Source organism: Orbicella franksi, chromosome 9 (genome assembly GCF_964199315.1).
Source record: "Orbicella franksi chromosome 9, jaOrbFran1.1, whole genome shotgun sequence".
Lineage (NCBI taxonomy): Eukaryota > Metazoa > Cnidaria > Anthozoa > Scleractinia > Merulinidae > Orbicella > Orbicella franksi.
In genome coordinates, this window is record NC_138153.1 from 12,233,059 (window position 1) to 12,255,947 (window position 22,889).

General features: G+C 41.4%; 2 protein-coding genes, 1 non-coding gene and 1 pseudogene across 4 annotated transcripts; 2 read left to right on the forward strand and 2 right to left on the reverse strand.

Moving 5' to 3' along the window:
- The first annotated feature begins 54 nt into the window (after positions 1-54).
- Positions 55-22,443, forward strand: LOC145496572 (serine/threonine-protein kinase PLK4-like). 2 transcript variants are annotated; one of them, XM_081476272.1, is made up of 18 exons: positions 55-1,358; positions 4,830-4,925; positions 5,227-5,322; positions 5,771-5,885; positions 6,080-6,192; positions 6,520-6,608; positions 7,134-7,230; positions 7,570-7,628; positions 7,893-7,941; positions 8,501-8,528; positions 8,763-8,839; positions 9,422-9,654; positions 9,756-9,965; positions 10,393-11,167; positions 12,071-12,152; positions 19,056-19,362; positions 20,903-21,206; positions 21,735-22,443. In XM_081476272.1, the coding sequence occupies exons 1-18, from the start codon at positions 1,326-1,328 to the stop codon at positions 21,759-21,761; spliced, it is 2,790 nt and encodes a 929-aa protein (XP_081332398.1). In that variant the 5' UTR covers positions 55-1,325; the 3' UTR covers positions 21,762-22,443. The 2 variants fall into 2 exon arrangements, with proteins under 2 accessions (XP_081332398.1, XP_081332397.1); XM_081476271.1 differs by lacking the exon at positions 21,735-22,443 and having other exon boundaries at positions 20,903-21,379.
- Trnan-guu (transfer RNA asparagine (anticodon GUU)) lies at positions 677-750 on the forward strand. The gene has a single exon. It is a non-coding gene; the product is annotated as a tRNA-Asn (tRNA).
- On the reverse strand, positions 12,178-15,455 carry LOC145496595 (uncharacterized; annotated as a pseudogene).
- Positions 14,735-17,197, reverse strand: LOC145496592 (uncharacterized; the record flags this gene model as incomplete). The annotated part of the gene is made up of 1 exon (XM_081476298.1): positions 14,735-17,197. A coding segment is annotated over one exon (912 nt), but the record flags the coding sequence as incomplete, so codon positions are not given.
- Positions 22,444-22,889: the final 446 nt, after the last annotated feature.

Below are 22,889 nucleotides of genomic sequence, written 5' to 3' on the forward strand. Positions count from 1 at the left end.
GAGGGAGAAATGCAGCCGAGTTATTAAATGACTGTCGCCAATAGAAAACGCCGGGGAGAGTTTATAGTTCAGTATTGTAGCCTGCACTATTAACAAAGAAGGAGAATAATTTGACCTATCATATAAGAGACGGTGACTAAATTGCTTACTGCGAAAAATAACTAGTGTGCAGCTTCACTCTACTTGCTTTAGTTGCTAAAAAATTAAATTGTATTTGTCAAGATAGGGTGAAGGCCGTATGAGGGTCAGTCACATATAGGTCTTATTCCTAAGGTAATCCCCTTAAGCTAGTTATTTTCAGAGAGATGAACGCGCGTTGCGTGGATGTTGGATTGGCCCACTTTCTAGACCTTTCTGGAATTTTCAAAACCGAGAATGATAGAAAAATAACTTGAGAGAGATAACCACTCCTGAAAATAGTGTGACTCGAGGAGATGGCCGAAGACAGGAAATACAGGGGTAGTAAATTGAATTAAATTTTCCGACGGTTAGCTCAGCTCTCTCCTCCGGTGGGGGCTTCTTTGGGTTTATGATGGAGCGGGAAAGAGGGGCACCGACCCAGGGATACCCAATCTAAGAATGAAAGGACCAACTCGGAGATCCCCCGTAACGAAATTAGTTTCCAGTTGTCTCGAAATAATGTTCTTACTAATTTGCTATTATTTTTTCACCTTGAGTCTCCGTGGCGCAATCGGTTAGCGCGTTCGGCTGTTAACCGAAAGGTTGGTGGTTCAAGCCCACCCGGGGACGATTTTTTTTTTCCATCCAGCGATGTGCCAACAAATGTAATGTAACCCGTTCACTCAAAATGGGTCTAATTTTGTTACAAACTTACGTTAGTGAAAAAAAAAGGGGAAATTACCTCCCTTATCTGCATCCTTTACATTTATGTAGCGCAAACTCTGTTCCCTTTTTGATGATCAATGGCTGCTATATTTCCCGCTGTGGATCAATGTTATGAATTCATAAATTCAAGGTAATAACTTTGCCTCTTTTGAAGTGATCTGTTGCTAGGATGTTTTTGCTGACACACACACATACACACACAAAATGCTTGACCCATAAACCTTCACGCGCGTTAACGAACTGTAAGCCTCGTTTTCGCGTTCTGTGTTTTGATTGCGCGGGCCGTTCAAAGTTTCGTTGAATGGCGGAAAACGACATTGTTTGTAAAGTATGTGGTAAAATCTTTGTAAAAAGAAGTCGTTATCGACATGGAATCACGCGTCGAACTTAAGGATAACCAACTGCGGTGCCAGAGTTATCTTTGTGTGGTATTTTTACTGGATTCTTTGGAGACGTAGCGAGCGACGTCGCGATCGAAGATGAGTTCTCGTGTCATGGGTGACTCGATCGAGGTAAGATCAGCTTGGTGGTTTCATATTTCCTTCGAGTAGTATGGTTTCTTTGGACTGGGTTGTCATCATGGCATGAGAGAAAAGAACTAAACGCTGTTCATTAGTAGCTGAATGAAATCACGAACATGGATTTAAAAGCACCACGTTGGTCTTTGGGACACGGACGCTTTCAACTAATCCCTACCTCGTTCCGGCGTCGACAAAATCTGGATCGGACCGGATCGGACCGGATCGGATCACGGATCGGATCACGGATCGGATCACAGAAAAAAAACAAAGTTTTAAAGAAAAAAAATTCAAAAACAAAAATCAAACTGCTTATAAGATAATAATAAATAAAAAATAAAAGTGGAAAACTGAAATATGTTAAATGAAAATAAGAATCCCGAATTTGACGCAATGACATGTTAATTACAGAGAATGACAAGAGGTCATTTAAAAAGCCACATAAGTGCCTAGTTTACGACGAATTTAAATTGTAATGAACAGGCAGATGTAGTTATATTTGAACTTTAGTTGGCTCGAAGCTTGCGTGAACCTCCCATTCTCGTTTTTGAAATTGTTATCAGTGGCTAATTCTCGGCTACATTTTCGTGTCAGATGTGAGCGTTACAGTTGGCGTTACACGCAATACAGTTAATGAGAAAACTTACATACGAAAGCTTAAGGACATGACTTGCTTTGAAGGAGCTACGTCACGATTTGCACATCTTGAAAAAACTAGCCTAGTTTTTCAAGTTCGTCATTTGCAGTCCCCATTAATCTTTACAATCCTTAACGATCCTCATTCCGTTTTGATTTGTTCTTGCCTCTTAAGTGTTTTCTATCCTAGAGCATGATCATTTTAAGGTTTTATTCTATTTAAAGGCAACTCTTTACGACCCTAAAAATAACTCTAAAAATTGTGACGTAACTCCTAAAATGTTGTTTATTCTCGGGTTGCGTTATCATTCACACTATCGGTGTTATTCCTAGAATTTTTTGTAAAACAGCTATATTTCCTTGAAATACAAATGGTTTGTTTCGTTTTGTTCCAGTGTGAAATATCGTATTCCAAACTCACATCTTGTAAAAGTATAGACTTGTCTCAAAAACGGAAATTGTTTGAAATCATCAGGTGTTTAATTTTTTAGTGTTTTTAGTTTTTGTGTTTCTATTCATACGTTCGTCCTATTATTACCATACTGACTCGTTTTATGACAGTTTACCTTTGATGCAAGTGATTACACAAAATATCATTTATCTGAACTGCAGAGAAAGATATGAAGACATGATTGATCATCGCAATCAAAACCCAGCAGCCTGAAAAAAATTCATCTGTGACCAGCTCCCAGTTGGCTTGATATTATAAAAGAATAAAGGAATATCACACCTGAATTAAATAAAACATTCTGCTCACAGTAGTCACTCTAGTGCAATTTGCTCGACAAAATTTTGAATTTTTTTCCTTGATCCGATCCGTGATCCGATCCATGATCCGATCCGTGATCCAATCTGTGATCCAGTCTGTGATCCGATCCGTGATCCGGTCCGGTCCGATCCAGGTTTTGTCGACGCCGACCTCATTCCACTGTACGTGGTGCTGTGTGGTGGTCCCGCGGGGGGTACTTTGGGAATTTCTGGGTGGGGATGTGCAGCTGGGACCCTGGAACCCTTAGCCTATACCAGAGCTAGTTCAGCTGAGTTTTGCTACCCTATACTAGAGTAAACTCCCAAAATCCCCCAATCTATCAACACTGTTGGGGCTGATTTGCATAAATTTAAACTTGCCGATTTAATTTTTTTATATTTTTGAGTGGCAATTCCTTGTTTCCTTAGTCTAGATAAAATCTTCAACCAGCCAGTGAGTTTTGTGAAAAATTATACCCTATTCTAGACCTAAACACTCTGATTTATATACCCTATCCTAGAGTAAACTGCTTGAAAACTATACCCTTCACAGTGGCACATACCTATATAGCCCATATATGGCAGTGCCCCCCCCCCCCCCCCCCCAGGGTGGTGGTGTAGTTTCTAATACGAATATTTTGTGTTTATTGGCAGAAGAATGGCTTTATTGTTTTTCAAGTCCTGTTTCTGATATCAAGAATTCAGGATATCACTGTTTTGAAAACTTGTCTTACTTTAGTCGATTCGTTTCGAAGATTTCCGCTGTGTGATCTGAAGGAATATATGATCTTCATGGTTTGGATCTGTGACTCTACTTGAGCTTAAGCAGCTCTCTAATTTGTCTTGATCTGTAGCCATATTTCGTTTGAAAATTGCTCAGATAGTTGAGGAATGAGAATTCAAGGTCTGCAAAAATTACATTCTGCTCACGGATGGCCTAATCCAATTTGACAGGCCTTGGAAGATTTTTCATCCAGTTATTTCCAATGTGCACATGTAATTATATCGTGCCAGAAACTATCCAAAAATTAAGAATTAATTTGGGTTTTTTGAATTATTTATTAACAGAAAAGCTTCATGGCCAAATCACTTTTGGCTTATGAGTATATGTGCTGATTGGAATCCTGATTAATTAAGAGAACATTAACTCAACGTTTCTTGAATCTGAACTCAAGTTACTTAATAATGGTAATTAAACCCGGTGGAGTACAATTTGGTCTGAAATCATACACGTTATTTTTTTAAATCGAACGAGCAGACCAAGATGTCATGACATAAAGTTTAATTGCTCCTTGACTACATCCATCTTCAAATTGTTCTATTTAATCACCTAAATACAGGATGTTGTTTTGTTTAAATATTTTTTGGCACTGGATTACCTGTAATTTGATTGGCTACTTTAAACAAGCCTTAAAATATGATTGGATGTTTTGTTTCAGTGTTTCACTGTCATTTACTGGCAAAAAGATGTAATTTAGAGCAAAAAAAAAAGAGTGATTCCAGAATAAATCTTACTGCTGAAAGCCTATCAGATTGGATATAATAAAGGCATTAAGCTTTGTTCTGTAGTTTTTAAATTGTATGCTTTATAAAATTAGTCTTCACATCAACAAACATGTTTCGCTGATGTTTATTCTGATGGACTGTCTGTTTAACACAGATACCTAGAGAGGGTGTCCTTTTGGTGCTGGTATTTTAACTGGATTCCATTACACCATATAAATATGACAAAAAATTACAAACTCCTCTCCTCACAAATGAGCAATCAGAAAAGGCAACTTTACTCCCAGTTGATATATGGAGGCTGTCAGTGGAAAGTGCACTTTTTATATAAGTACACTGTGCCCAGTTGTGTTATCAAGGTACATGTATGTTTTGTCCAACTCTGATATAAATTAGCCTGCAAATGTAGTCGTATTTCTGGCTCTTCCTTGTCGTGGTGTGTGAGACAAGAACCAAAAAAACCCGATGCTCTGGCAGGCTAAATATGAGTAAACCATACATGTACAGTACTTATCAGTTACATTGATTATTTGGGGGTGCTATTACTTTCTCATTTATTTACATGTTGTTTTCCCTTAGGACTTTCAAGTTCTTGAGTTATTGGGCAAGGGAGGTTTTGCATGTGTGTACCGTGCCCGTTGTATAGCCACAGGACAGGAGTTTGCTATCAAGATGGTATGTATGCTTGTTTGTTTTTGATTCTCTTTCTATTTTTGTGAAATTTTGTATCCAAAATTTATGACCTTCATTCATCATGACATGCAGACACGTGGAGTTAAAATATAGTCTGATGAAGTGGTTAAAAGCCACCTTAAATTTGTTAAGGAAACATAGCTCCCTGAATGGCACTGGCAAATTAAAAAAAAATGTTTTTATAAATTATTTTTTTTATGCAAGGTCTAGCGTAGTTGTATTTGGTAATTTGTATACTTCAATGTGTTACCAACATGTCTTTAAATCATTTTTTTAATTAAAGATTGACAAGAAGGCCATGAAGACATCAGGAATGGTGGCAAGAGTCATAAATGAAGTGGAAATTCACTGTCAATTGAAACATCCCTCTGTACTTGAGGTACATGCACTGCACATCTCATGTTAAGACATGTTGACATTTAATTTTTTGAAAAGCTCAGTCAGATGGTTAAGGCAAAAAAAAGTAGAGATGATCAGGAGGGAAAATATAATTTTGACAATGTATTGTATACTTGCCAATTTTTCCTTCTGAAAAAAGACTGAGACTTAATTGCCTTGGTCACTTAGAAAACAGAAACCAATGAGTTTATGACCAACTTTGGGTTGCAGACAGTCTATGTTAAGTGCATTGCAATTTTACTAAGTTTCAAGTCACTCTTCTTTGCAAAATGTTTTAATTTGTTTTTCATTGTTGCGATTGTTCTGGTTATAGCAGTTGTACTGTAAAATTCTAGATCTTGGGAAGAGCGTTTTGTGTTGTATCTCTGCTTAAAATTATTTTGTGAATTTATATGCTTAGATTGTCACTAATTTGTTATTTTTGTCAGCTCTATAACTATTTTGAAGATGCCAATTATGTCTACCTTATCCTGGAAATGTGTCACAATAAAGAGATCAACCGCTACCTGAAGAAAACAGGACGGCCAGTGGGTGAAAATGAGGGTATGATTCACTTAAGAAACTCACAAGATACCACCAACTAAAAACTCCAATAATATTACCTGCCTGAGTTTCTGTATTAGACAGGATAACTTTTGTATGATGCTGTAACTATGGAAAGGGACGTCAGTCTGAGGAATAACCTGCATGGGATGTTAATGTTAAGTTGGTAGTTGTCTTTTTTCTTCCTTCTAAAGCTCGTCACATTATGACTCAAGTTGTCAAAGGAGTCTTGTATCTTCACTCACATGGCATCATTCACCGTGACCTGACCTTGGGGAACACTCTTTTGACAAGAGAAATGGATGCAGTAAGTCTTAATTGAGTGAAGTGATGGAATGACATACTTATTATGCTGTCCCCAATTGTTCAAAGTGTAGACAATGTTATCCAATGGATAAATCCCTTGACAGACTATCCAGCTGATTGTAAGTGGTAAGAAAAACTCTACTGGACTCTGATTTATCCAGAGGAAAGTGTTGTTTGGCTTTTTCAAAAACAATTTTGTGTTAGGCAGTTTATTTAAGACTTACAATTGCAGTTTAAGATTTGCTGCAAGTTACATGTATATAGTTACGTATACATTGCGTGACATCAGAAATTATGCAATAATTATGTGCTTTTCATTTTCTCTCAGAAAATTGGTGATTTTGGCCTTGCAGCAAGACTAACAATGCCTAATGAAAAACACTACACAATGTGTGGAACACCTAATTACATTTCTCCGTGAGTGTCAGTAATACCCCGATTTTATTGTATGTTTGGGCAGGGGTTATTGTGTAAGAAATATGATCATCATTTAGTGTAAAACTATTGTTAAAGTACATGTAGACTTTGTCTTATTGCATTTTATGACATCATTCTCACTAGCCCCCTAAAAGTTCGTCTCTTACAGTACCCCTGTATTTTGAATTCCTTCAAATATTTTCATTGGAATGAAACTTCACTGCACAGAATCAACTTGCTGGACTGGACAGTCTACCAGCTCTGGGCTATCGGACAGGACTTTTTTTGCACATTGTACTGAGAGCTGCATCCATGTGATCACTACATGAATTCTCCTTATAAAGGAAATGCCATTCTCATGTAGATAGGTTGGGAGATTATAAACAATATCAAAGGGAGAAATGTCGTTGCCTAGGTGTATTATTCATCAGATTCTCAATGAATGTAAGAAAGTCAGCAAGGAGAAATGTATTACATTGTGGATGCCAATCGAAGAGTTGTAATGACCTCTGTGTTCTCTTGTAGTGAGATAGCGACCAGAGGTCCTCATGGTCTTGAGTCTGATGTCTGGTCCCTGGGGTGTATGCTTTATACTCTGCTTGTGGGAAGTCCTCCATTTGATGTAAGTTGGTCGATATATTGTTTTTATATTCTGAAGCCCTGATTTAACAAGATGTGGAGAGTTGACAAGAGTTTGCTCTCATGCTCATTGGCCATGGAACTTTCAACAGTTCTTGCTGACTCTTGTACCCTCTCATTAGACGTAATTTACGTGAATGTTTCTCAAGACTTTTGAGATGTCAAGAGTTTCTTGTGAAAGTGTTACAGTTTGATTCCTGCTTGCTGAGAGTTGGAGAAATGATCTCTTGTGCAGCTCACATCCTTCAACACTTGCAATGTATGGTTCTTCTTTGGCCTTGGTTTCATACTCCACCTTTACCTTTTGATCTTTATTTTCAAGACTGAGGCCGTCAAGAGCACACTCAACAGAGTAGTACTAGCTGATTATGACTTGCCTTGGTGAGTATAAAAAACCTCTTTTAAGGGATACACACATGTATGTTAGGTTTAGTCAGTGCCTGTAGCCCATCTATTTTGCTCTAGTTACATGTAACTGACAAGTTTTTCAAGCTAATTAAAAGGCAGAATATTAACCACAGGGGATTTGGGTCAAACCATCTGATTAACACATTCATATTATATTGCCACACAAATGCTAAATGTCTTCTTGTAAATTCAAAACAGTAAAAATTGAATGTAGCTTTTTCTGGTTCTTTTTTACAGTAATCTATCATCAGAGGCTCAGAATCTCATCAGTCAGTTATTGAAGAAGGTACTGTAAATCACTTATTCATAAGGTACTATTTAGATACAGCAGTATAATTATAAATAGTCAGTGCTAAATATTTCCAGCTCAATAGGATCACCAGCTTTCTAACTCAGTTGGAAGAGCATTTGCTCTAGCACTGCAAGGTTTTTTTTCATTATTTTTATATATTTTTTTATTTTTTTTCTTCCACATATTTACACCATTTTCGAACAATACTATATGCGTATATGATTACTGTTTATAAATAAATGATTATTATTTTAGCATTCATACAAATCAACTGCAAGGTTACCCATTGTGGGTTTTGATCCTGCTGTCTGGACTTTCTGTGTACCTGTCGTACCTCTTTCAGTGATTAGAATTCAAATAAACTGGACTTATCACTATATCAGCTTGAAATATTTGAAGATACCCTACCAATTCTTTTGTCATAAGTAAGCTTGCCTATTGTATTTACTGCAAAATGGTAATTAATACTTAGTTATCACACACAATGGTTTTTACAAAAAAGGAATCTCCACTCCTGTAAGTAAAAAGTTTCTTTTTCTTCTTTACTTTTTAGAATCCAGAGGACAGGATCACATTGTCAGGTACATGTTGTGTAGTGCTCAACATATTTCAAGACATCTCACATCTCTTGCTTCGAAAGACCAAAGAAGAAAGAACAAATCCCCTCAAGTTTCAGTCAGTAGGGTAATGTAGATTATTAAGCTCCAAGGGGGTCTTGAAATGCAATCGTTAGAGATGTCATTTAATGCGAAATATTTCTGGAACAATGAACATGTCGCATTTAGTAATTCAGTAATAAAGTTCTGTATTTACAGGGATTTTAGATCATCCATTTATGACTCAAGAAAGCATGACAAAGTACTCATCAAACAGTCAGCTATATCATCCACAGGTATGTAAAGCTCTTAGTTACCAAAAAACCTCATAGCATGGTAATATTTGGAATACAGTAAGGAAGAAGTTAACAAGGCTTTAGCTCTCAAGGTGACCCCATAAGTGAATTTAATTTGAAGTTATTCTGCCATATTTTAATTAAAAGAGGTGTTTCATGTCATTAATTTGAAAACGCAATAACACATGCTGTAAGTATTCTTACTAGGTTTGACATTTACCTTTTAGAGAATGCTTGACAATTTTATCGGGTTGTCACTGAATTAAAGTGAGATGTTTCAAATGGTATTCAAAAGGTTACCGTGCTATGAGTAGACTTTTATGTTTAAGTGAATAATTTTTACACCTATTGCTCAGACATTTTGTGTTTATTTGGTCAGAGAAATTTTCTTTTTATCAGAAAAAAGTCAGGGAAAATTTATGGAGTTTTGAATAGTTGCCGGCAACCATGCTTGAGCAGGTGGGTTTTAAAGGCTTTAAAAGCCTTTAAAGACTTCGTTTGAAATAGATTGTGGTGTTCCCACCAACCACAATGATGCAAACAGCTCCATACAGCATTCAGTTAAATAATTTTCTCTCATAGCATGTTGTAGAGCAGTCACTGGACAGTGGGACAGGTACAATGGCTACAGTATCGACAGGCTTTGGTCGATCCTCAAAATCCACTCGTAACAGCAGCGAGCATTCAAAATCCAAAGCATTACAGGGAAGCTCTAAGATTGATGCCTTCACTGACTGGTCAAGTGACCATCTGTACGATATGTGGTCCAGACATGGTAGACACCCACCTTCTCCACCAGTTAGACAGAGAACAAGGTATGGTTACTGATAGAACAACACAGGTTTTGGTGATTAGATGTTTTCCCAGCTGATGGTGCTTCTTTCAAGAGAACTAATTTTTATTTTAATTATTCTAGCCACAGTACTAGCACAACTGATCAAAAAACAAGTTCCTCAAAAGATCTGATCCGTGGTACAGAAGTGGCACGTCCTTCATCCTCAGGCTTCAAACAGACTGCAAACTCTGCATCGTGGCTTTCCAATATCACGTCTTCGACCTGGAGAAGCAAACAACCAAAAGACTTGGAAGCTTCCAATGGTGAAAGAAATCTTATTGCAAAATTCAAGTGAGTAACTACTAACTACTTGCTTTGGTTCAGGGGGGAGGGGACTTCCATATAAAAAGGATGGACACATGTCAGTAATTTTGAAAAGAACCCCTAGAGGTACTAAGATCCTGTTTTGTGGGCGTGGCTTGACACCAATTCTAAAGCAACACATTTACTGACACTTCCATAATTTTTAATAGTGATAAAGACTCAGTTGATTGTCATATATCTACTGTCACTTTTATTCAACTGAATACCCTTAAAGGTACTGTGATAGCTCCCACTGTGGAGCTTGCGAGGCTGAACTCCCTTCAGGTACCAAAACCGGTTTTTTTAATCCCTAAAAGGTATGACAAGCTCCCTCGTCCATTTTTTATGGGAGTTGTACCCCTGGGAGTTGAAAGTGGATGAAGAATAAAGACAGTGTTGTTACGTTTTCTTCTAGGAATTACAATGCCAGCAAATATGGCAGCTCATGTGGAAACACTCTGGGAGACTTTCTTACGAATGCAACCAGTATGACAAACACAAGCAGCAGTGGATTTAGAAGAGCCGAGACAAACCTGTGCCGTCAAGACAAGGATCAACAAACTGCGGCTTCTGATCTCAGCAATCGATATCACAGCTTTAGAAAACACCGATCTGCTGAAGTCAATACGTCTGGTTGCAAAGAGACAGGAGAGTTGACAGGAGATTACCGACAACATCGTCGACGTGGCAGTAACAGTGTCACTAAAGATTCCGGATTAGACTTTGCCCATGTACAAGAAGATAGTTCTGGTGGCTTGCCAGCGACACAGACAGGTTCTGAGCAGCAAAAGAGAAACTGCAAAAGCAAATCAGAGACATCAAGATCTAAGTCTCTGGGTGACATTGTGGAACCTTTGAACTCCACGAGGCTCAGACCCATACAGCACAAGACCAGAAATGCAGTTGTTAGTATCACTGATGATGGTGAAGTTTGTCTGGAGTATTTTCTTCACAAGAATGGTCAAGACAGGGTTTTTGAGGTGCTGCGGATATCCCAGAATGGGATGAAGATATCTGTGTATCAGCCTAATGGCAAGCCAGGCATTCCTCTGTCGTTACAACCTCCTTTACCTCCTGCTGGGTGTGAGTTGACTTCCACATATCTGTTCTCTAACTTGCCATCCAAATACTGGAAGAAGTACCAATATGCCACTATATTTGTTCATCTTGTGCGCACAACAACACCAAAGGTAAGGATGACAGTATCGTTGAACCTCTACCAACAGTGACGTCGCTCTCTGCAACTGTACATGTAGCAATTTTTCCTTCCCAATGTGCTCTTTTCCAAAAACACTATTGAGTTTACTCTATGGATGTTGAGTATTGTAGAAAGGTCAACTGTGTTTTTTTATCCACCCAAAAAAGGAAGTTTTGGCAAGTGCAAATTGGATACTGAGCACACGGTCGATTTAGAAAATAATTCAAGGAACCTTGTCACAAATAACGCCGTGTACTTCAGTCTTAGTCAACAACTCTGCTAGTCAGGGTATTCTTATTTAGAATGAAATTCTGACGAGAAAGTTCCCTTCTTCAAATTTTTGTGCTATAATCAAGGCTGTTGCCTAAGGAAATTTTTAAGGAGCCCTTTGGGCTCCTAACTTTAAAAGTTATATTTCCATTGGCATACATGACATGCATTTATTCGATACTGAGCTTGCAATGCATTGTAGGGCGATTTTCAAATATGGCTGTTTTCGGTTGTTTTGTGAGCGGAGAGAGACTTTGTTGCCGTGTTTTGGCCTATATTTCTCGTGTTAAAAGCAAAACAGGACAAGATTAGCTGTTGTTTTCCGTTTAGTTTATTGTGTGAATGATTTTTTGGCCGATTTCATGAGTAGATTGAAGTCATTGAACAGATTAGATGGGAATGAAAATTCCATGTTTAGGCGCCCACTCGGGCTCCTTGAACAAAACTTTAATCGCCCGCACTCGTAACTTAGGCGCCTCAGGCGACCGGGCGCCCGTTAGGCAGCGGCCTTGTTATGATAATTTTTTACAAGTGTAAGTATGTAAGAAAAATTGTTATTAAGGATGAAAATTCTCACCAACCAATAACTTGTAATTCATTGCTAATTTATTTAATTATTTTTTAGGTGACAATGTATTCCAAACATGCAAAATGTATGCTGATGGAAAATTCTCCACATGCAGATTTTGAAGTCTGTTTTTACAATGGTATGTGACTGATGCACAATAAACATTAGTGCTGTCAGGGCTCGACACTAACTTTTCAACTTACTAGCCCAGTGGCTAGTGACAACTTATATGTTACTAGCCATTAAACTCATCACAAATAGATAAGCTTGGGAACTGGTGCCTGAAAGGTTAGCAGGGAGCAGAAGCCGTACGCAGAAGGGGAGGTATCCATAGCAACCCTGGAAGCAGGAACCACGTCCAAAAGCAGCCGCTAACTGGTACCGTTACACTGATTGAAACAACTTACCTGACCCATACTTACCTAGAGACCAGCAACCAAGAGGGAGGGACGGAAAGGGGCGAGAATCCGCAAAGATTCGCCAAAGTACAAAGCAAGTGATCCGCAACGATCAGCGGGCAGGACAGTACGTGCAATGCAATGTGACACAACAGCCCTGCAAATCTCCAAAGGGCCGCCCTGCAAGTCACGTACTGTAAAAGGAGAAACCGCTGACTGCATCGGTTCAAGTCTAACTTTGCCTAAATCATATTTAGCCACATTTAAACTCATCACAAATAGATGAGCTTGGGAACTGGTGCCTGAAAAGTTAGCGGGGAGGAGAAGCCGAGTGCGGAAGGGGAGGTATCCATGGCAAACCTGGAAGCGGGAACCACCCAAAGGAAACCTTTCTCCAGGTGCTTGGAGAATAGAGGGACCTGGGAACGGGGTGACCTGGAACCTCCAATCCCCAAATACACCCCAAGCACCTAGCCCCACACAAACAAAGCAAAAAAAAAGGAGCAGCACACACCTGACCATGCAGATGTCCACCTGATACTGCAGGTCCGAGAAGCTGAAGGCGCTCTGAAGCAGAAGCACGACACAAGCATTAAGAGGCAAAGCGGGTGACCAGCAATGCCTAAGCCAGCATTGAGCAAAATGGCACAGGAACCGTGAAGGGTATCTGGCTGGGGGGCAAGTTTGCTGTGCTGCTGGGCAAATGGCTTGACAATAGCCCGATGATCTGGTTGTCCACAGCCAGCGGAAGTGGACGCAGCCCTAGTGGGAGATTGATGGCCACTGAGAAGATGCCAGCTTAGTGGAGAGGGCTGCTAAAGACTTTGACGGGGTCCTGATGTAAAGCTGATAGGCAGAGCTTGACCAGCGACCCAAGGCTTGTATTAGGTGATCAGGAACTCCATTGCGTGCCGCCCCAGTGGCAGCCTCGATGCAGAAACTGTGGCTAGAGAAGGTGCCTGGAATGTTCGCGGAGGCCAGGATCTGGCGAAGCCAGTCCGTGAGCAAAGTACGCGAAAGAGGCTGCTCATTCTGGAACAGGAACAAGGGACCCAGAACGTCGCCTCTGCTAGCGAGATATGCCATCACTGAGTGGACTGTGCGGAGTGGAGGCCGGCCAAGGCCAATGTGGATAAAGGCAGCCTTCCTAAATGGATCAGTCTTTGAGCCCTTGATCTTTACGCGCATGCATGCGGGTGCAGACAGGGAATCCACTGCAATGTCTTGCACTCCTGAATGAAGTGACGTAGAGAAGCTAGCCAGACTGGGCACTGTGAACTCTGAGGCGCAGAGAAAGCCAAAGTATGCAAGGGAGCAAGCAGCCCAGAACATGAGGTGATCTGGGAGACAAAGATCCAGAGACTGCCAAATCAGTAACATCAAGTCATCGGTAATAGGCAAGCGGGATGAAGATGAGGAGCCCTGACAGCGCGGACCACCATCTGAAGGCAGAGACAGTTGGCAAGGGGGTCTGGAAACTCCTGTTCAATGTGGAGTGCTGTAACTCCAGACAAGTAGACCTTAATGGAGGAGTACTGAATTCGTTTTGCCAAGAAGGTAGCAAAAAGGCACAGTGTCCATTCATCAGCTGGACACGGAGAACCCGAAGAATGGAGCTTACCAAGTTGAGTGCAGAAAGAGATAAACTGAGCTTGGGCGGATGCATAAGATCGATGCCTAGAGGGGGCAAGGCCTTGGATCAAGAAGGAGTAGCACTGCTCTTCTAAGGCAGAGATGTCAAATCTGCCAGGAGTTTAAGGGGTACCAACCTGGGAAGAGGCTGCGCATCCGGGGCCAAGGGCTGAAATTCCTGCCAATTGAAACGAGACAAGGCATCACCTAATTGATTGTTAACACCAGGTACATGTTGGGACAAAAAGGAGAAGCTATGACGCGCAGCGGAAAATAACAGACTGCACAGCAACCGCATTAGGCAAGGCACTCTTGACGTTCTGGTATTTAAGATGTGGACTACCGCGTTATTGTCAGAGTGGAACAGGACAGGTTTTTTGACCCAAAAATGTCCCCAGACATGAGCTGCGAGAACTATAGGGAAGAGCTCCTTGTAGGCAATAGACTGTGGCTGCTGGGACGGAGCCCAGGAGCCAGCAAACCAGTGGCCCTACATGTACGCTCCATAGCCGATCGAGCCTGCAGCATCGGATGACACTTCAACATCAGCCTTGGGCAGCAGTCCTGGGAAGAGCTAGAAGCTAACGCCGTGCCAAGAACTGGTGCCACCATAGAAGATCCAGATGAAATTCTCGGTTAAGACGAATGGGGTGATCCCTCCTCCGAAAGCAGCATAACAGATCAATGCGGCGTAAGAATGTCCTTCCCGGCCAGACCACCTTGGCGGCGTGATGCAAGTGTCCAATAAGGGATTCAAGCTCACGTCTGTTGCACCATTTTCGAGGGAGCCAAGAACCAATCAGATTTTGCAGCAGTAACAACTTCTCCTGGGGGAGACGTGCCACTTGGTAGACAGAGTCGAGCTCAATACCCAAGACAACGAGCACCGTAAAGGGGCCCACGCACTTGCCAGGATGCAAAGGTAGACCGAGCCGTTGACACACCTCCAGAGCAGTAGCGAAATTCTGTGCGCACTGGAGGGACTGGGCAGGGCCTGCAGTAATGAAGTCGTCCAAGTAATGGAGGAGATCTGGAATCTGGTAGGAATTGACGAGGATCCACTCTACCATGTCTGCGATGGAGTTGAAAATAAATGGAGCCGATTGAAGGCCAAAGGGGAGAATCAGGTCCACATAGAATTGGTCGTGCCACTTCATCCCCAGAAGAACGCGGTGGGAGGGGTGTACGGGCACATTGCGGTAGGCGGCCTCCACATCAAATTTGGCCATGGGGGCCCCTGGACCAAGTTTGCAGACTAGGCGGATCACCTGATCGACTGTGATGTAATGAAGGGTGAATTCTTCTGGGTCAATCCCGTCGTTGACACTAGCCCCCTGGGGAGGAAACGTCCACGATGAGGCGCCACTTCCCTGGTTGGCCTCTTTTGGGAATAACCCCAAAGCTGCTAACATGAAGATTCGGGTAGGGAGGAACACTGAAAGGACCTGCCACCCTACCTAGGGAAACCTCGTTGGCCAGATACTGGTCGACCACAGAGGGATGTTGAGCTGCGGATGGCTTGTTTTTCTTCGTGGACTTGAGCTTTTGGGAGGGAGAAAAACCCAAATGAAACCCATGCTCTGCTTGCAAGGGGGTGACTGCAGAAACTGGGGGGAGTCCGACTGGGAAGGAAAAAGAACAGGAGACACAAGTGCCGGTAAATCACAGCCCCAAGAAGGCCTAAATAGGCCTCCCAGAACCCCCTGAGTTACGCAGAGGAACAGACAAGGTAACAATAGAAGCAATCAATTTTAATAACACGAGAACGGCCGCAAATACAACATTTAGTCCTAGATCCCTAAGGGGCATGGGTAAAAAACTGAGGACAAAAATACTCAATGATGGAAACAGTACAAGAGGGGGGTGGGCGAGTCTACACACGACGGGACTTGCTGCTGGACCGGGGAGGCGGAGAGTCAAGAGAACGCTTAGAGGACGAGCTGGGCTTGGTGGGCGTCTCAGCTGGGCAAACTCCCGCCCGGTGCGGGCCATGACAGCTGGGACATTTGTGAGCAAAACGGCACGACGCTGAGGGAGCTAGGCAATGACCCCGGTTCCATGATTTGCAAATGATTTGCGAAGAAGCAGCACCGCGGGGCTCGTTTTGGCCATCTGAAGAATCGCGGGGAGAGCGCGAGGACCAACCAGCCGAGTGAAAGCTGAACAGCGTGTTGTTTAGTTGAGACCAATCTGTCAGGTTAGTTGCCGCGGCATTCTCTCTAAACGCTCGGTCGTAGGACAACTAAACCCGACCGGAGAACTGGCGATATGTGCGGAGTATCAGGAGTTGATACTGCAGGAGATCTTTCCAGCGATGAGGGAAGTACGACACGATGATAAGGCAGTAAACAGAGAAAGCCTCCAACCATGTGGAAATATCTTCGATGCGCCGCTTAGGTTTCTTCGGCGGGGACGTTAACACAAGGTGCCAATCGAACAGCAACTGAGGCTCAGGCTCTGTGAGAACAATGTTCGAGGTCAGCAACTCGTGGAGTTCAACGAACTTCCCAGCCACGATCTGACTGACTAACTTTGCCGGAACGGGGGAAAACCCAGGGCCTACCACGAACGGTTGATGTAAAACAGGCAACGGAGCCAACGGTGTAGTGCTGACGGCGCTCGAGAGAAAAGCCGCATTGACAGTGCTAGAAGACGCCGAGAGAGCGAACGACGGAATTGGAGCGGAGAAGGTCGACACAAAGGTAGGGACGACAAAATTATTTGGCCTACCTGAAGCAGGAGGAGTCACCGTGGCCGGTGGAGAGGATGCAAAGCCAACGCCAGAAGCGGCAAAAGACGAAGCTTGGGCAACAAGTTGGCTAATATTAGCCAGCGCAGCAGAAACGCCTCCGGAAAGGGCCACGCTCGTGGAAGAACTAGAATTAGGACGGCTTGCGACTGGCTGGGCCGAAAGTACTTGCTGGACGGCGTTTGCGACGGCGGCCAGAAAGGCGGGAGACGTTGGCGATAAAACAGATGAAGGAATAGTGGACGGAGCTCTTGAGGCCACGCTAGAATCCAATGGCGTTGAAACCGGTGGCGGAGGAATTACCTCGGACTCCGGCACGAGAGACAAGGCATCGTAAGCCGCCGACCGGCTGTTAAGCGTGTTTCTGGTGTGCGTCACGTCAAACAGCGACAAAACAAGCAATACTTAGAGCGAGAATCCGCAAAAATTCGCCAAAGTACCAAGCAAGTAATCCGCAACGATCAGCTGGCAGCACAGTACGTGCAATGCAATGTGACACAACAGCCCTGCAAATCTCCAAAGGGCCGCCCCGCAAGTCACGTACTGTAAAAGGAGAAACCGCTGACTGCATTGGTTCGAGTCTAACTTTGCCTAAATCATATTTAGCCACATAAAAATAATTTTACTAGCCAAGCGTTGATGTTGGCTAGGTCCAATAACACCAGAATTACTATCAAGACTTGAGAGCACAATGCAAGCGACTCTCTTTAAAACATGTTGTTGGTAGTTACATTGTGCTTAAACCAGTTCCAATAAAACAACAAGGTATGTTCTATTTATAAAACAACGTAAGAAAACTAAAAAAAAAGGTTTTAGCATTTTGCCGGTGGACCTTTTAGGCTTACACCTTCTTCCTGAGCAGGTCGTTTCTTTTCAGAACTCTCGTTTTTTGTCTTTTTCTTTTTTATTGTAGTAGAAAACCCTCTTATATCCATTATGGAATTTTAAGAAAAACAAAACAATGCAATTTTGTGTCTGAAACCTCTTGACCAGTTAACATATAGTCAGCGCACCTTGTGTTACGCTTGACTGGTAACGTTAAACACTAGGGCGAACCAATTTATCACCGAATTGCGCCAGTTTTAATTTTGCCGGTTTAATGGCCTCGTGCTTTCCTCACATAAAATCTCTCAAGCCAACAGATCACAAAGAAAAATCCAGCGATTTTCCCGAAAAGACTTTCAAGACTCTGTTTTTCTTTGAGACTTCCTTGGAAAAATATCAGACACCAAGACGTCATTGTAAAAACTGCAGAGACTTCTTCAGTCTCTTCACAAAATTGTAGAATTCAAACTGTTTCAAAAGCAGCGTTAGCGAAACTCGACTGCTAATAAATGTCGAAGGAAATAAATCTTTCTCATGTAATTATTTCTGTGCGCAGTCGTAAGTTTTGTCAGTATGGACACAATGACAAATAACCTATGTGTTGTTACGCTAAGTGAAATGTTATCCGTTTACAGTTCCGCACGATTTTATGCACGATTCTATCAGGATGCTCATGTTTTGTGCTACTAATTTTGTAACAAAAAAAAAAACATCGATGTGTGCTTTCAGAAAATGCTGTCATGTTTGTCAAATATTTCTTTCAATATAATAACATGTTTAGTTTTGATACCCTTTCAAGTAGAACACAGTGAAAAGTAAATATGATATGTCCACAATGAAATTCTGACCTTGTTTTGGAGTAAAGTGTTTGTGTTTGACTTCCTTGGGGAAGACAGAAACTAGTTCGGCCAATTTAATTTTTTTTACTAGCCAAAGTGGCCAGAGGGTTGCCACAGATAAGACAATGGTCAGGGGAAAAACATTCCTTTTCTTCAAGGTCAGCCAGAAAGTCAGGGAATATTCGAGTTGGGAAAATTTAGATTTTGAAGAAAAGGCAAGGAAAATTGAAATAATTTAACAAGGCTGATCAATTTAATACCACCGAAGGCCTGAAGAAACATTTGGGGTCAAGAATACTTCTATTACTTATCAGTGGGTTTAAAGGATGGCTGTAAGGGGAGGCTAGAAGTCACCATTATTATAATTATAATAACAATAACAACAACAATAACAATAATAATAATGATAATTCAAATCAACACATTTCTAGAAATGGATTTCACTATGAAAAGTAAGGTTAACAAAACAACAACGTTTCAACTGTTCACTGGTCATTTTCAAGTTGAAAAGTAAAATTTTTGTATGCGCTTTTTGTATACTGACTATCTTATGTCCTGTTATGTACCAGGACGTAAGATACTAACCATATCTTTTGCAGGAGCCAAAGTTCACCAGTCGCAGGAGTGCACACGGATCATTGAGCCAGGTGGCGTGTCATACACCCTGAAGTCTATAGGTGGCATAGAGGGTGCGACTCACAATATGAAACCTCTGTTAGAGCATGCTCAAAACCTTTATAAACAGTGTGTGCATTTAGAGAGAGTCATGAATAGAGAAGAGGCGAACAGTAATGAGGGCCAGTACTTTCCATTCATTGTGAGCCGTAAACCACCAGCTTCCAGAACAGTGCCAAAGGGTAGTGATGTTCATAATAAAGCACAGAATTCCAGGCATGGATGTACAATGTATGCTTTTAACAATTTAAATACACGATTTGTGTTATATACTTATTAACGCCCAAGTCGCTAGTGGAGGGAAGGTGCCTACGAATCCCGGGGGCTGCAACCGCAGTCACATCCCCAAGGCGCTAGAACACCCGACTGGCCTGCCCAACCCGCAACCAAGCCACGAGCCCCCCGCGCCAAGCCCCCTACAGGCACCCGTCACACTCAAGCCAGATGGCATTGGTGAAAAAAAAAAAAAGGAAAAAATGCTGAAAACAGGGGTGTGGGGGGGGGGGGGGGGATAGGGAGGGAACGCCGAGAACCGCTAAACTATAATTCAATCCACAACGCCACACTAACAGAGCGATGAACACACTGCGAGCACATGGGACGACAACACACGTACTAACCAAAAATACCGCTGGACAATGTCAGCCCCGGGGCTCTCACGACCATATGACTGCTGCAAACGCTAAACAAACGCTAACAGATGGCGAAAGCACTATCAAACGCCTACAAAAAAACGCTACTAACCAGACTAGCTCCTGGTCATAAACTATGTAAAATTTCCTTGAACTATATCAAACGCTACAGAACGCACCAAACGCTAACCAAACGCTCACAGACGGCCAAGACACTAACAACCGCCTATAAAAACGCTACTGACCAGACTAGCTCCTAGTCGTTAAGTATGTTAAATTCCATTTAACTATATTGAAATATTGCATGTGGGCCAGCTCCACTACGTTACCATTTATTTTGTTTTTAAATTAAATTGCTTTTATCAGTACAGTCAACTCTTGTCTTGTGGACAATCTGCTATTACGGACGCTCACTATTACGGACAAAATCCAGATCTCCGGCTAAAGCTATAGAGGTTTGACTAGAAATGACTCCCGCTATTATGAACTCTCGCTGTTACGGAATTACAGACACTTTCATGGTTTTCTTCCGAGTTTTAGGGATTCAAAATTCTGAACACGCGGTTTGGGACCGGCACTAGTTACACAAGCAAAATCATATGTTTTTCAAAGCAAAAGTTCCCTTGTATAAAGTTTACCATTTAGCACTGCAAGACATTCCAAAATAGCTTTCCTGTAAATATTACCTTCAGCAATCCCTTAGCAACTGCTCTGATTCTAAATTACAGTAAATCTCCCTGCCCACCTGATCATAAGCTGAGCCGGCTGACAGCAGCTTGCTATAGTTCGGTGTTTGTATTGAGGTGTAGAAGTATGGCTTTCAGCTTGCGTTTTGAGTCGCACACCATGTTTTCTGATGATGCTTTTTAAACACTTACAGATTCCCAGTTTAAAGGACTGTTCCTGTTCCCTTTCTGTTGGGAATTACAGTCGTGTGCATCTTCCAACTGAAATAACACCATTTAAAAGTGATAACAAAAATTATTACTCATGGACTTCTCAATTTTGTGGCAAGTGTCTTGAAAGTGGTTCTTCACAGTTCCATGCACAAAGCTCACTGAAAATGCCAGCTACGCAGGCTAATTAAAAAAAGTGATATGTTTACTTCATATCCGACACAGATCTTTTCTCTTAATCAGGCTTCCTGACTCCTTGGAAAATCTAATTGTAACATCCCCTAGTACATTAGCTCCAGTCAGTACATCATTGATGTCGTTCGATGGTACGGTTGCCAGCACCTACCAGCAAGTACGTGTTAACAGAAGATCAGCTTCCTGTGGTGATGAGTCTGGGAAGAATTCGAGATCGCAGTGCGAAGAAGGGAGAAGAACCCAGCAGAGTCAGTCAACAGCCAAGGGTGCACCCAGGCAGGGTGCGAATGTGTCACCATCATCTCAAGTTATCAAGAGTGTGTTTGTACAGGGAGTGGGTTGGGCATCTGAGGTGAGATCAGCTACTTCAGCTTATTGCATTTGCCGTAAGTTTGTACCATTAGGTATTTACTTTGTATAAAGACTTGTACTAGCTTAAGAAATGGGAAAAACGTATCACAATGGCAATTTTTAACTACCGCCGAGTGGTAGGTTTCTGCGAAAAAAAATTGAATCATATCATTTGCATATGCAGGAAGCAAAGGGTATATATATAATAAACATGCATAACCCTTGGCATGCATTATATATCTATAAAGCTACACTAATATTGTTAGTGGAGAATTTTGCCTTAGCTGGAATGAGCTCAATACAATTTAACCTGTCATTTGGACCCCTCACACTTTTTTTACATTTTAATCAAGCACTAATTAACTTTTGTGTTCACCTGAATGACTTGAAACTACTAAATATTAAATTAAATTAAATTTGAACTGTGCACCATGAATGCAAGCTCTGATTTATGTTCAAAGTTATACATCAATAAGAATTTTAATGGTAAAAAAGTAATATTTTTTAAACATTAATTGCTCCCTTTCAGTTGTCTACTGGTGAGGTCTGGGTTTAGTACAATGATGGATCTCAGATGGTCATTCAATCTTCTGTAACTAGTATGAAATACACAGATAGTACAGGAGCCATAACAAGGTAGTCAGTGTTCTGGACTTTTGAATCTTCTTCCATGGCCGTGGAAGAGTCCTGGAAGAACTGTTTCTCTTTTCCTCCCAAAATATTAGGAGTTTTGATGTTCCTTCAAGAACAGTAGCACGCCTTTTTGGGGATTAGTGAGGATATTTGACATAGAGCCATTTAAAGGTCGATGGGATTATAGACCTTGATTAAAAATGATGTTTACTACTTATAATAGTAATATGTAACAAGATATATATGACTTTGAGACATTGTTGTGAAGTTTTCCAATAAAGTTGACGTGAATTTTCATTGCACCTAGTCGCTTCATGCTATGGAGCATCTGATGGGCCACTAGGTTCACACTTTAACTTGGTCAAAAGTCCTACGGTATATAGTTTGCTAAGTTACTCTTTTAGAGAAATACTGAAGTAAGTTTTTAGTAAGACGTATTTTCTCCTAACTTATGTTATATAACCAACGTTCCTGGAATACGAAGGACAATTAAATAGTTCTTAAAACTTAGGTGTAATATTCATAATAATATACACGCACTTTTTTATAAATTAACTGATGTATTAAGTTGCTTTTTGCGATATTAAAAATGCATTGAAAAATGTTCAAGGGATGTATTGTTTCTTTTTTTTCCTAATGCGTAAGAAGAAATACATTTTGTCGCACTTTATTGAAAACGTCAGCTTTTAGGTGATCAGAATTGAATTGTCTGAGAAGCAGATGATGTTTTCTGAAAGAAAAAAAAAATTGGAAGAACACTTGGAAAATTTTCGTTGCTCAGTCTTAAGTTTCTATGATCGAATAGTGAGCCGTGAGTTATTAAATGATTGTCACTAATAGAAAACGCCGGGGAGAGTTAATCAGTTCAGTGTTGTAGTAATTAAATTGAATTAAATTTTCCGACGGTTAGCTCTTTCCTCCGGTGGGGACTTCTTTCGGTTTATGATGGAGCGGGAGAGAAGGGCACCGACCCAGGGATGCCCAATCTAAGAATGAAAGGACCAACTCGGAGATCCCCGGAACAAAATTAGTTTCCAGTTATCTCGAAATA

What these genes read in the sequence shown, in the direction of transcription:
- LOC145496572 (XM_081476271.1), top strand. Translation starts at nt 1,326, where the DNA reads ATGAGTTCTCGTGTCATGGGTGACTCGATCGAG. An exon ending in TCATGGGTGACTCGATCGAG is followed by an intron (nt 1,359 to 4,829) that starts GTAAGATCAGCT and finishes GTTTTCCCTTAG; the next exon opens with GACTTTCAAGTTCTTGAGTT. An exon ending in TGGGAAGTCCTCCATTTGAT is followed by an intron (nt 7,231 to 7,569) that starts GTAAGTTGGTCG and finishes TTTATTTTCAAG; the next exon opens with ACTGAGGCCGTCAAGAGCAC.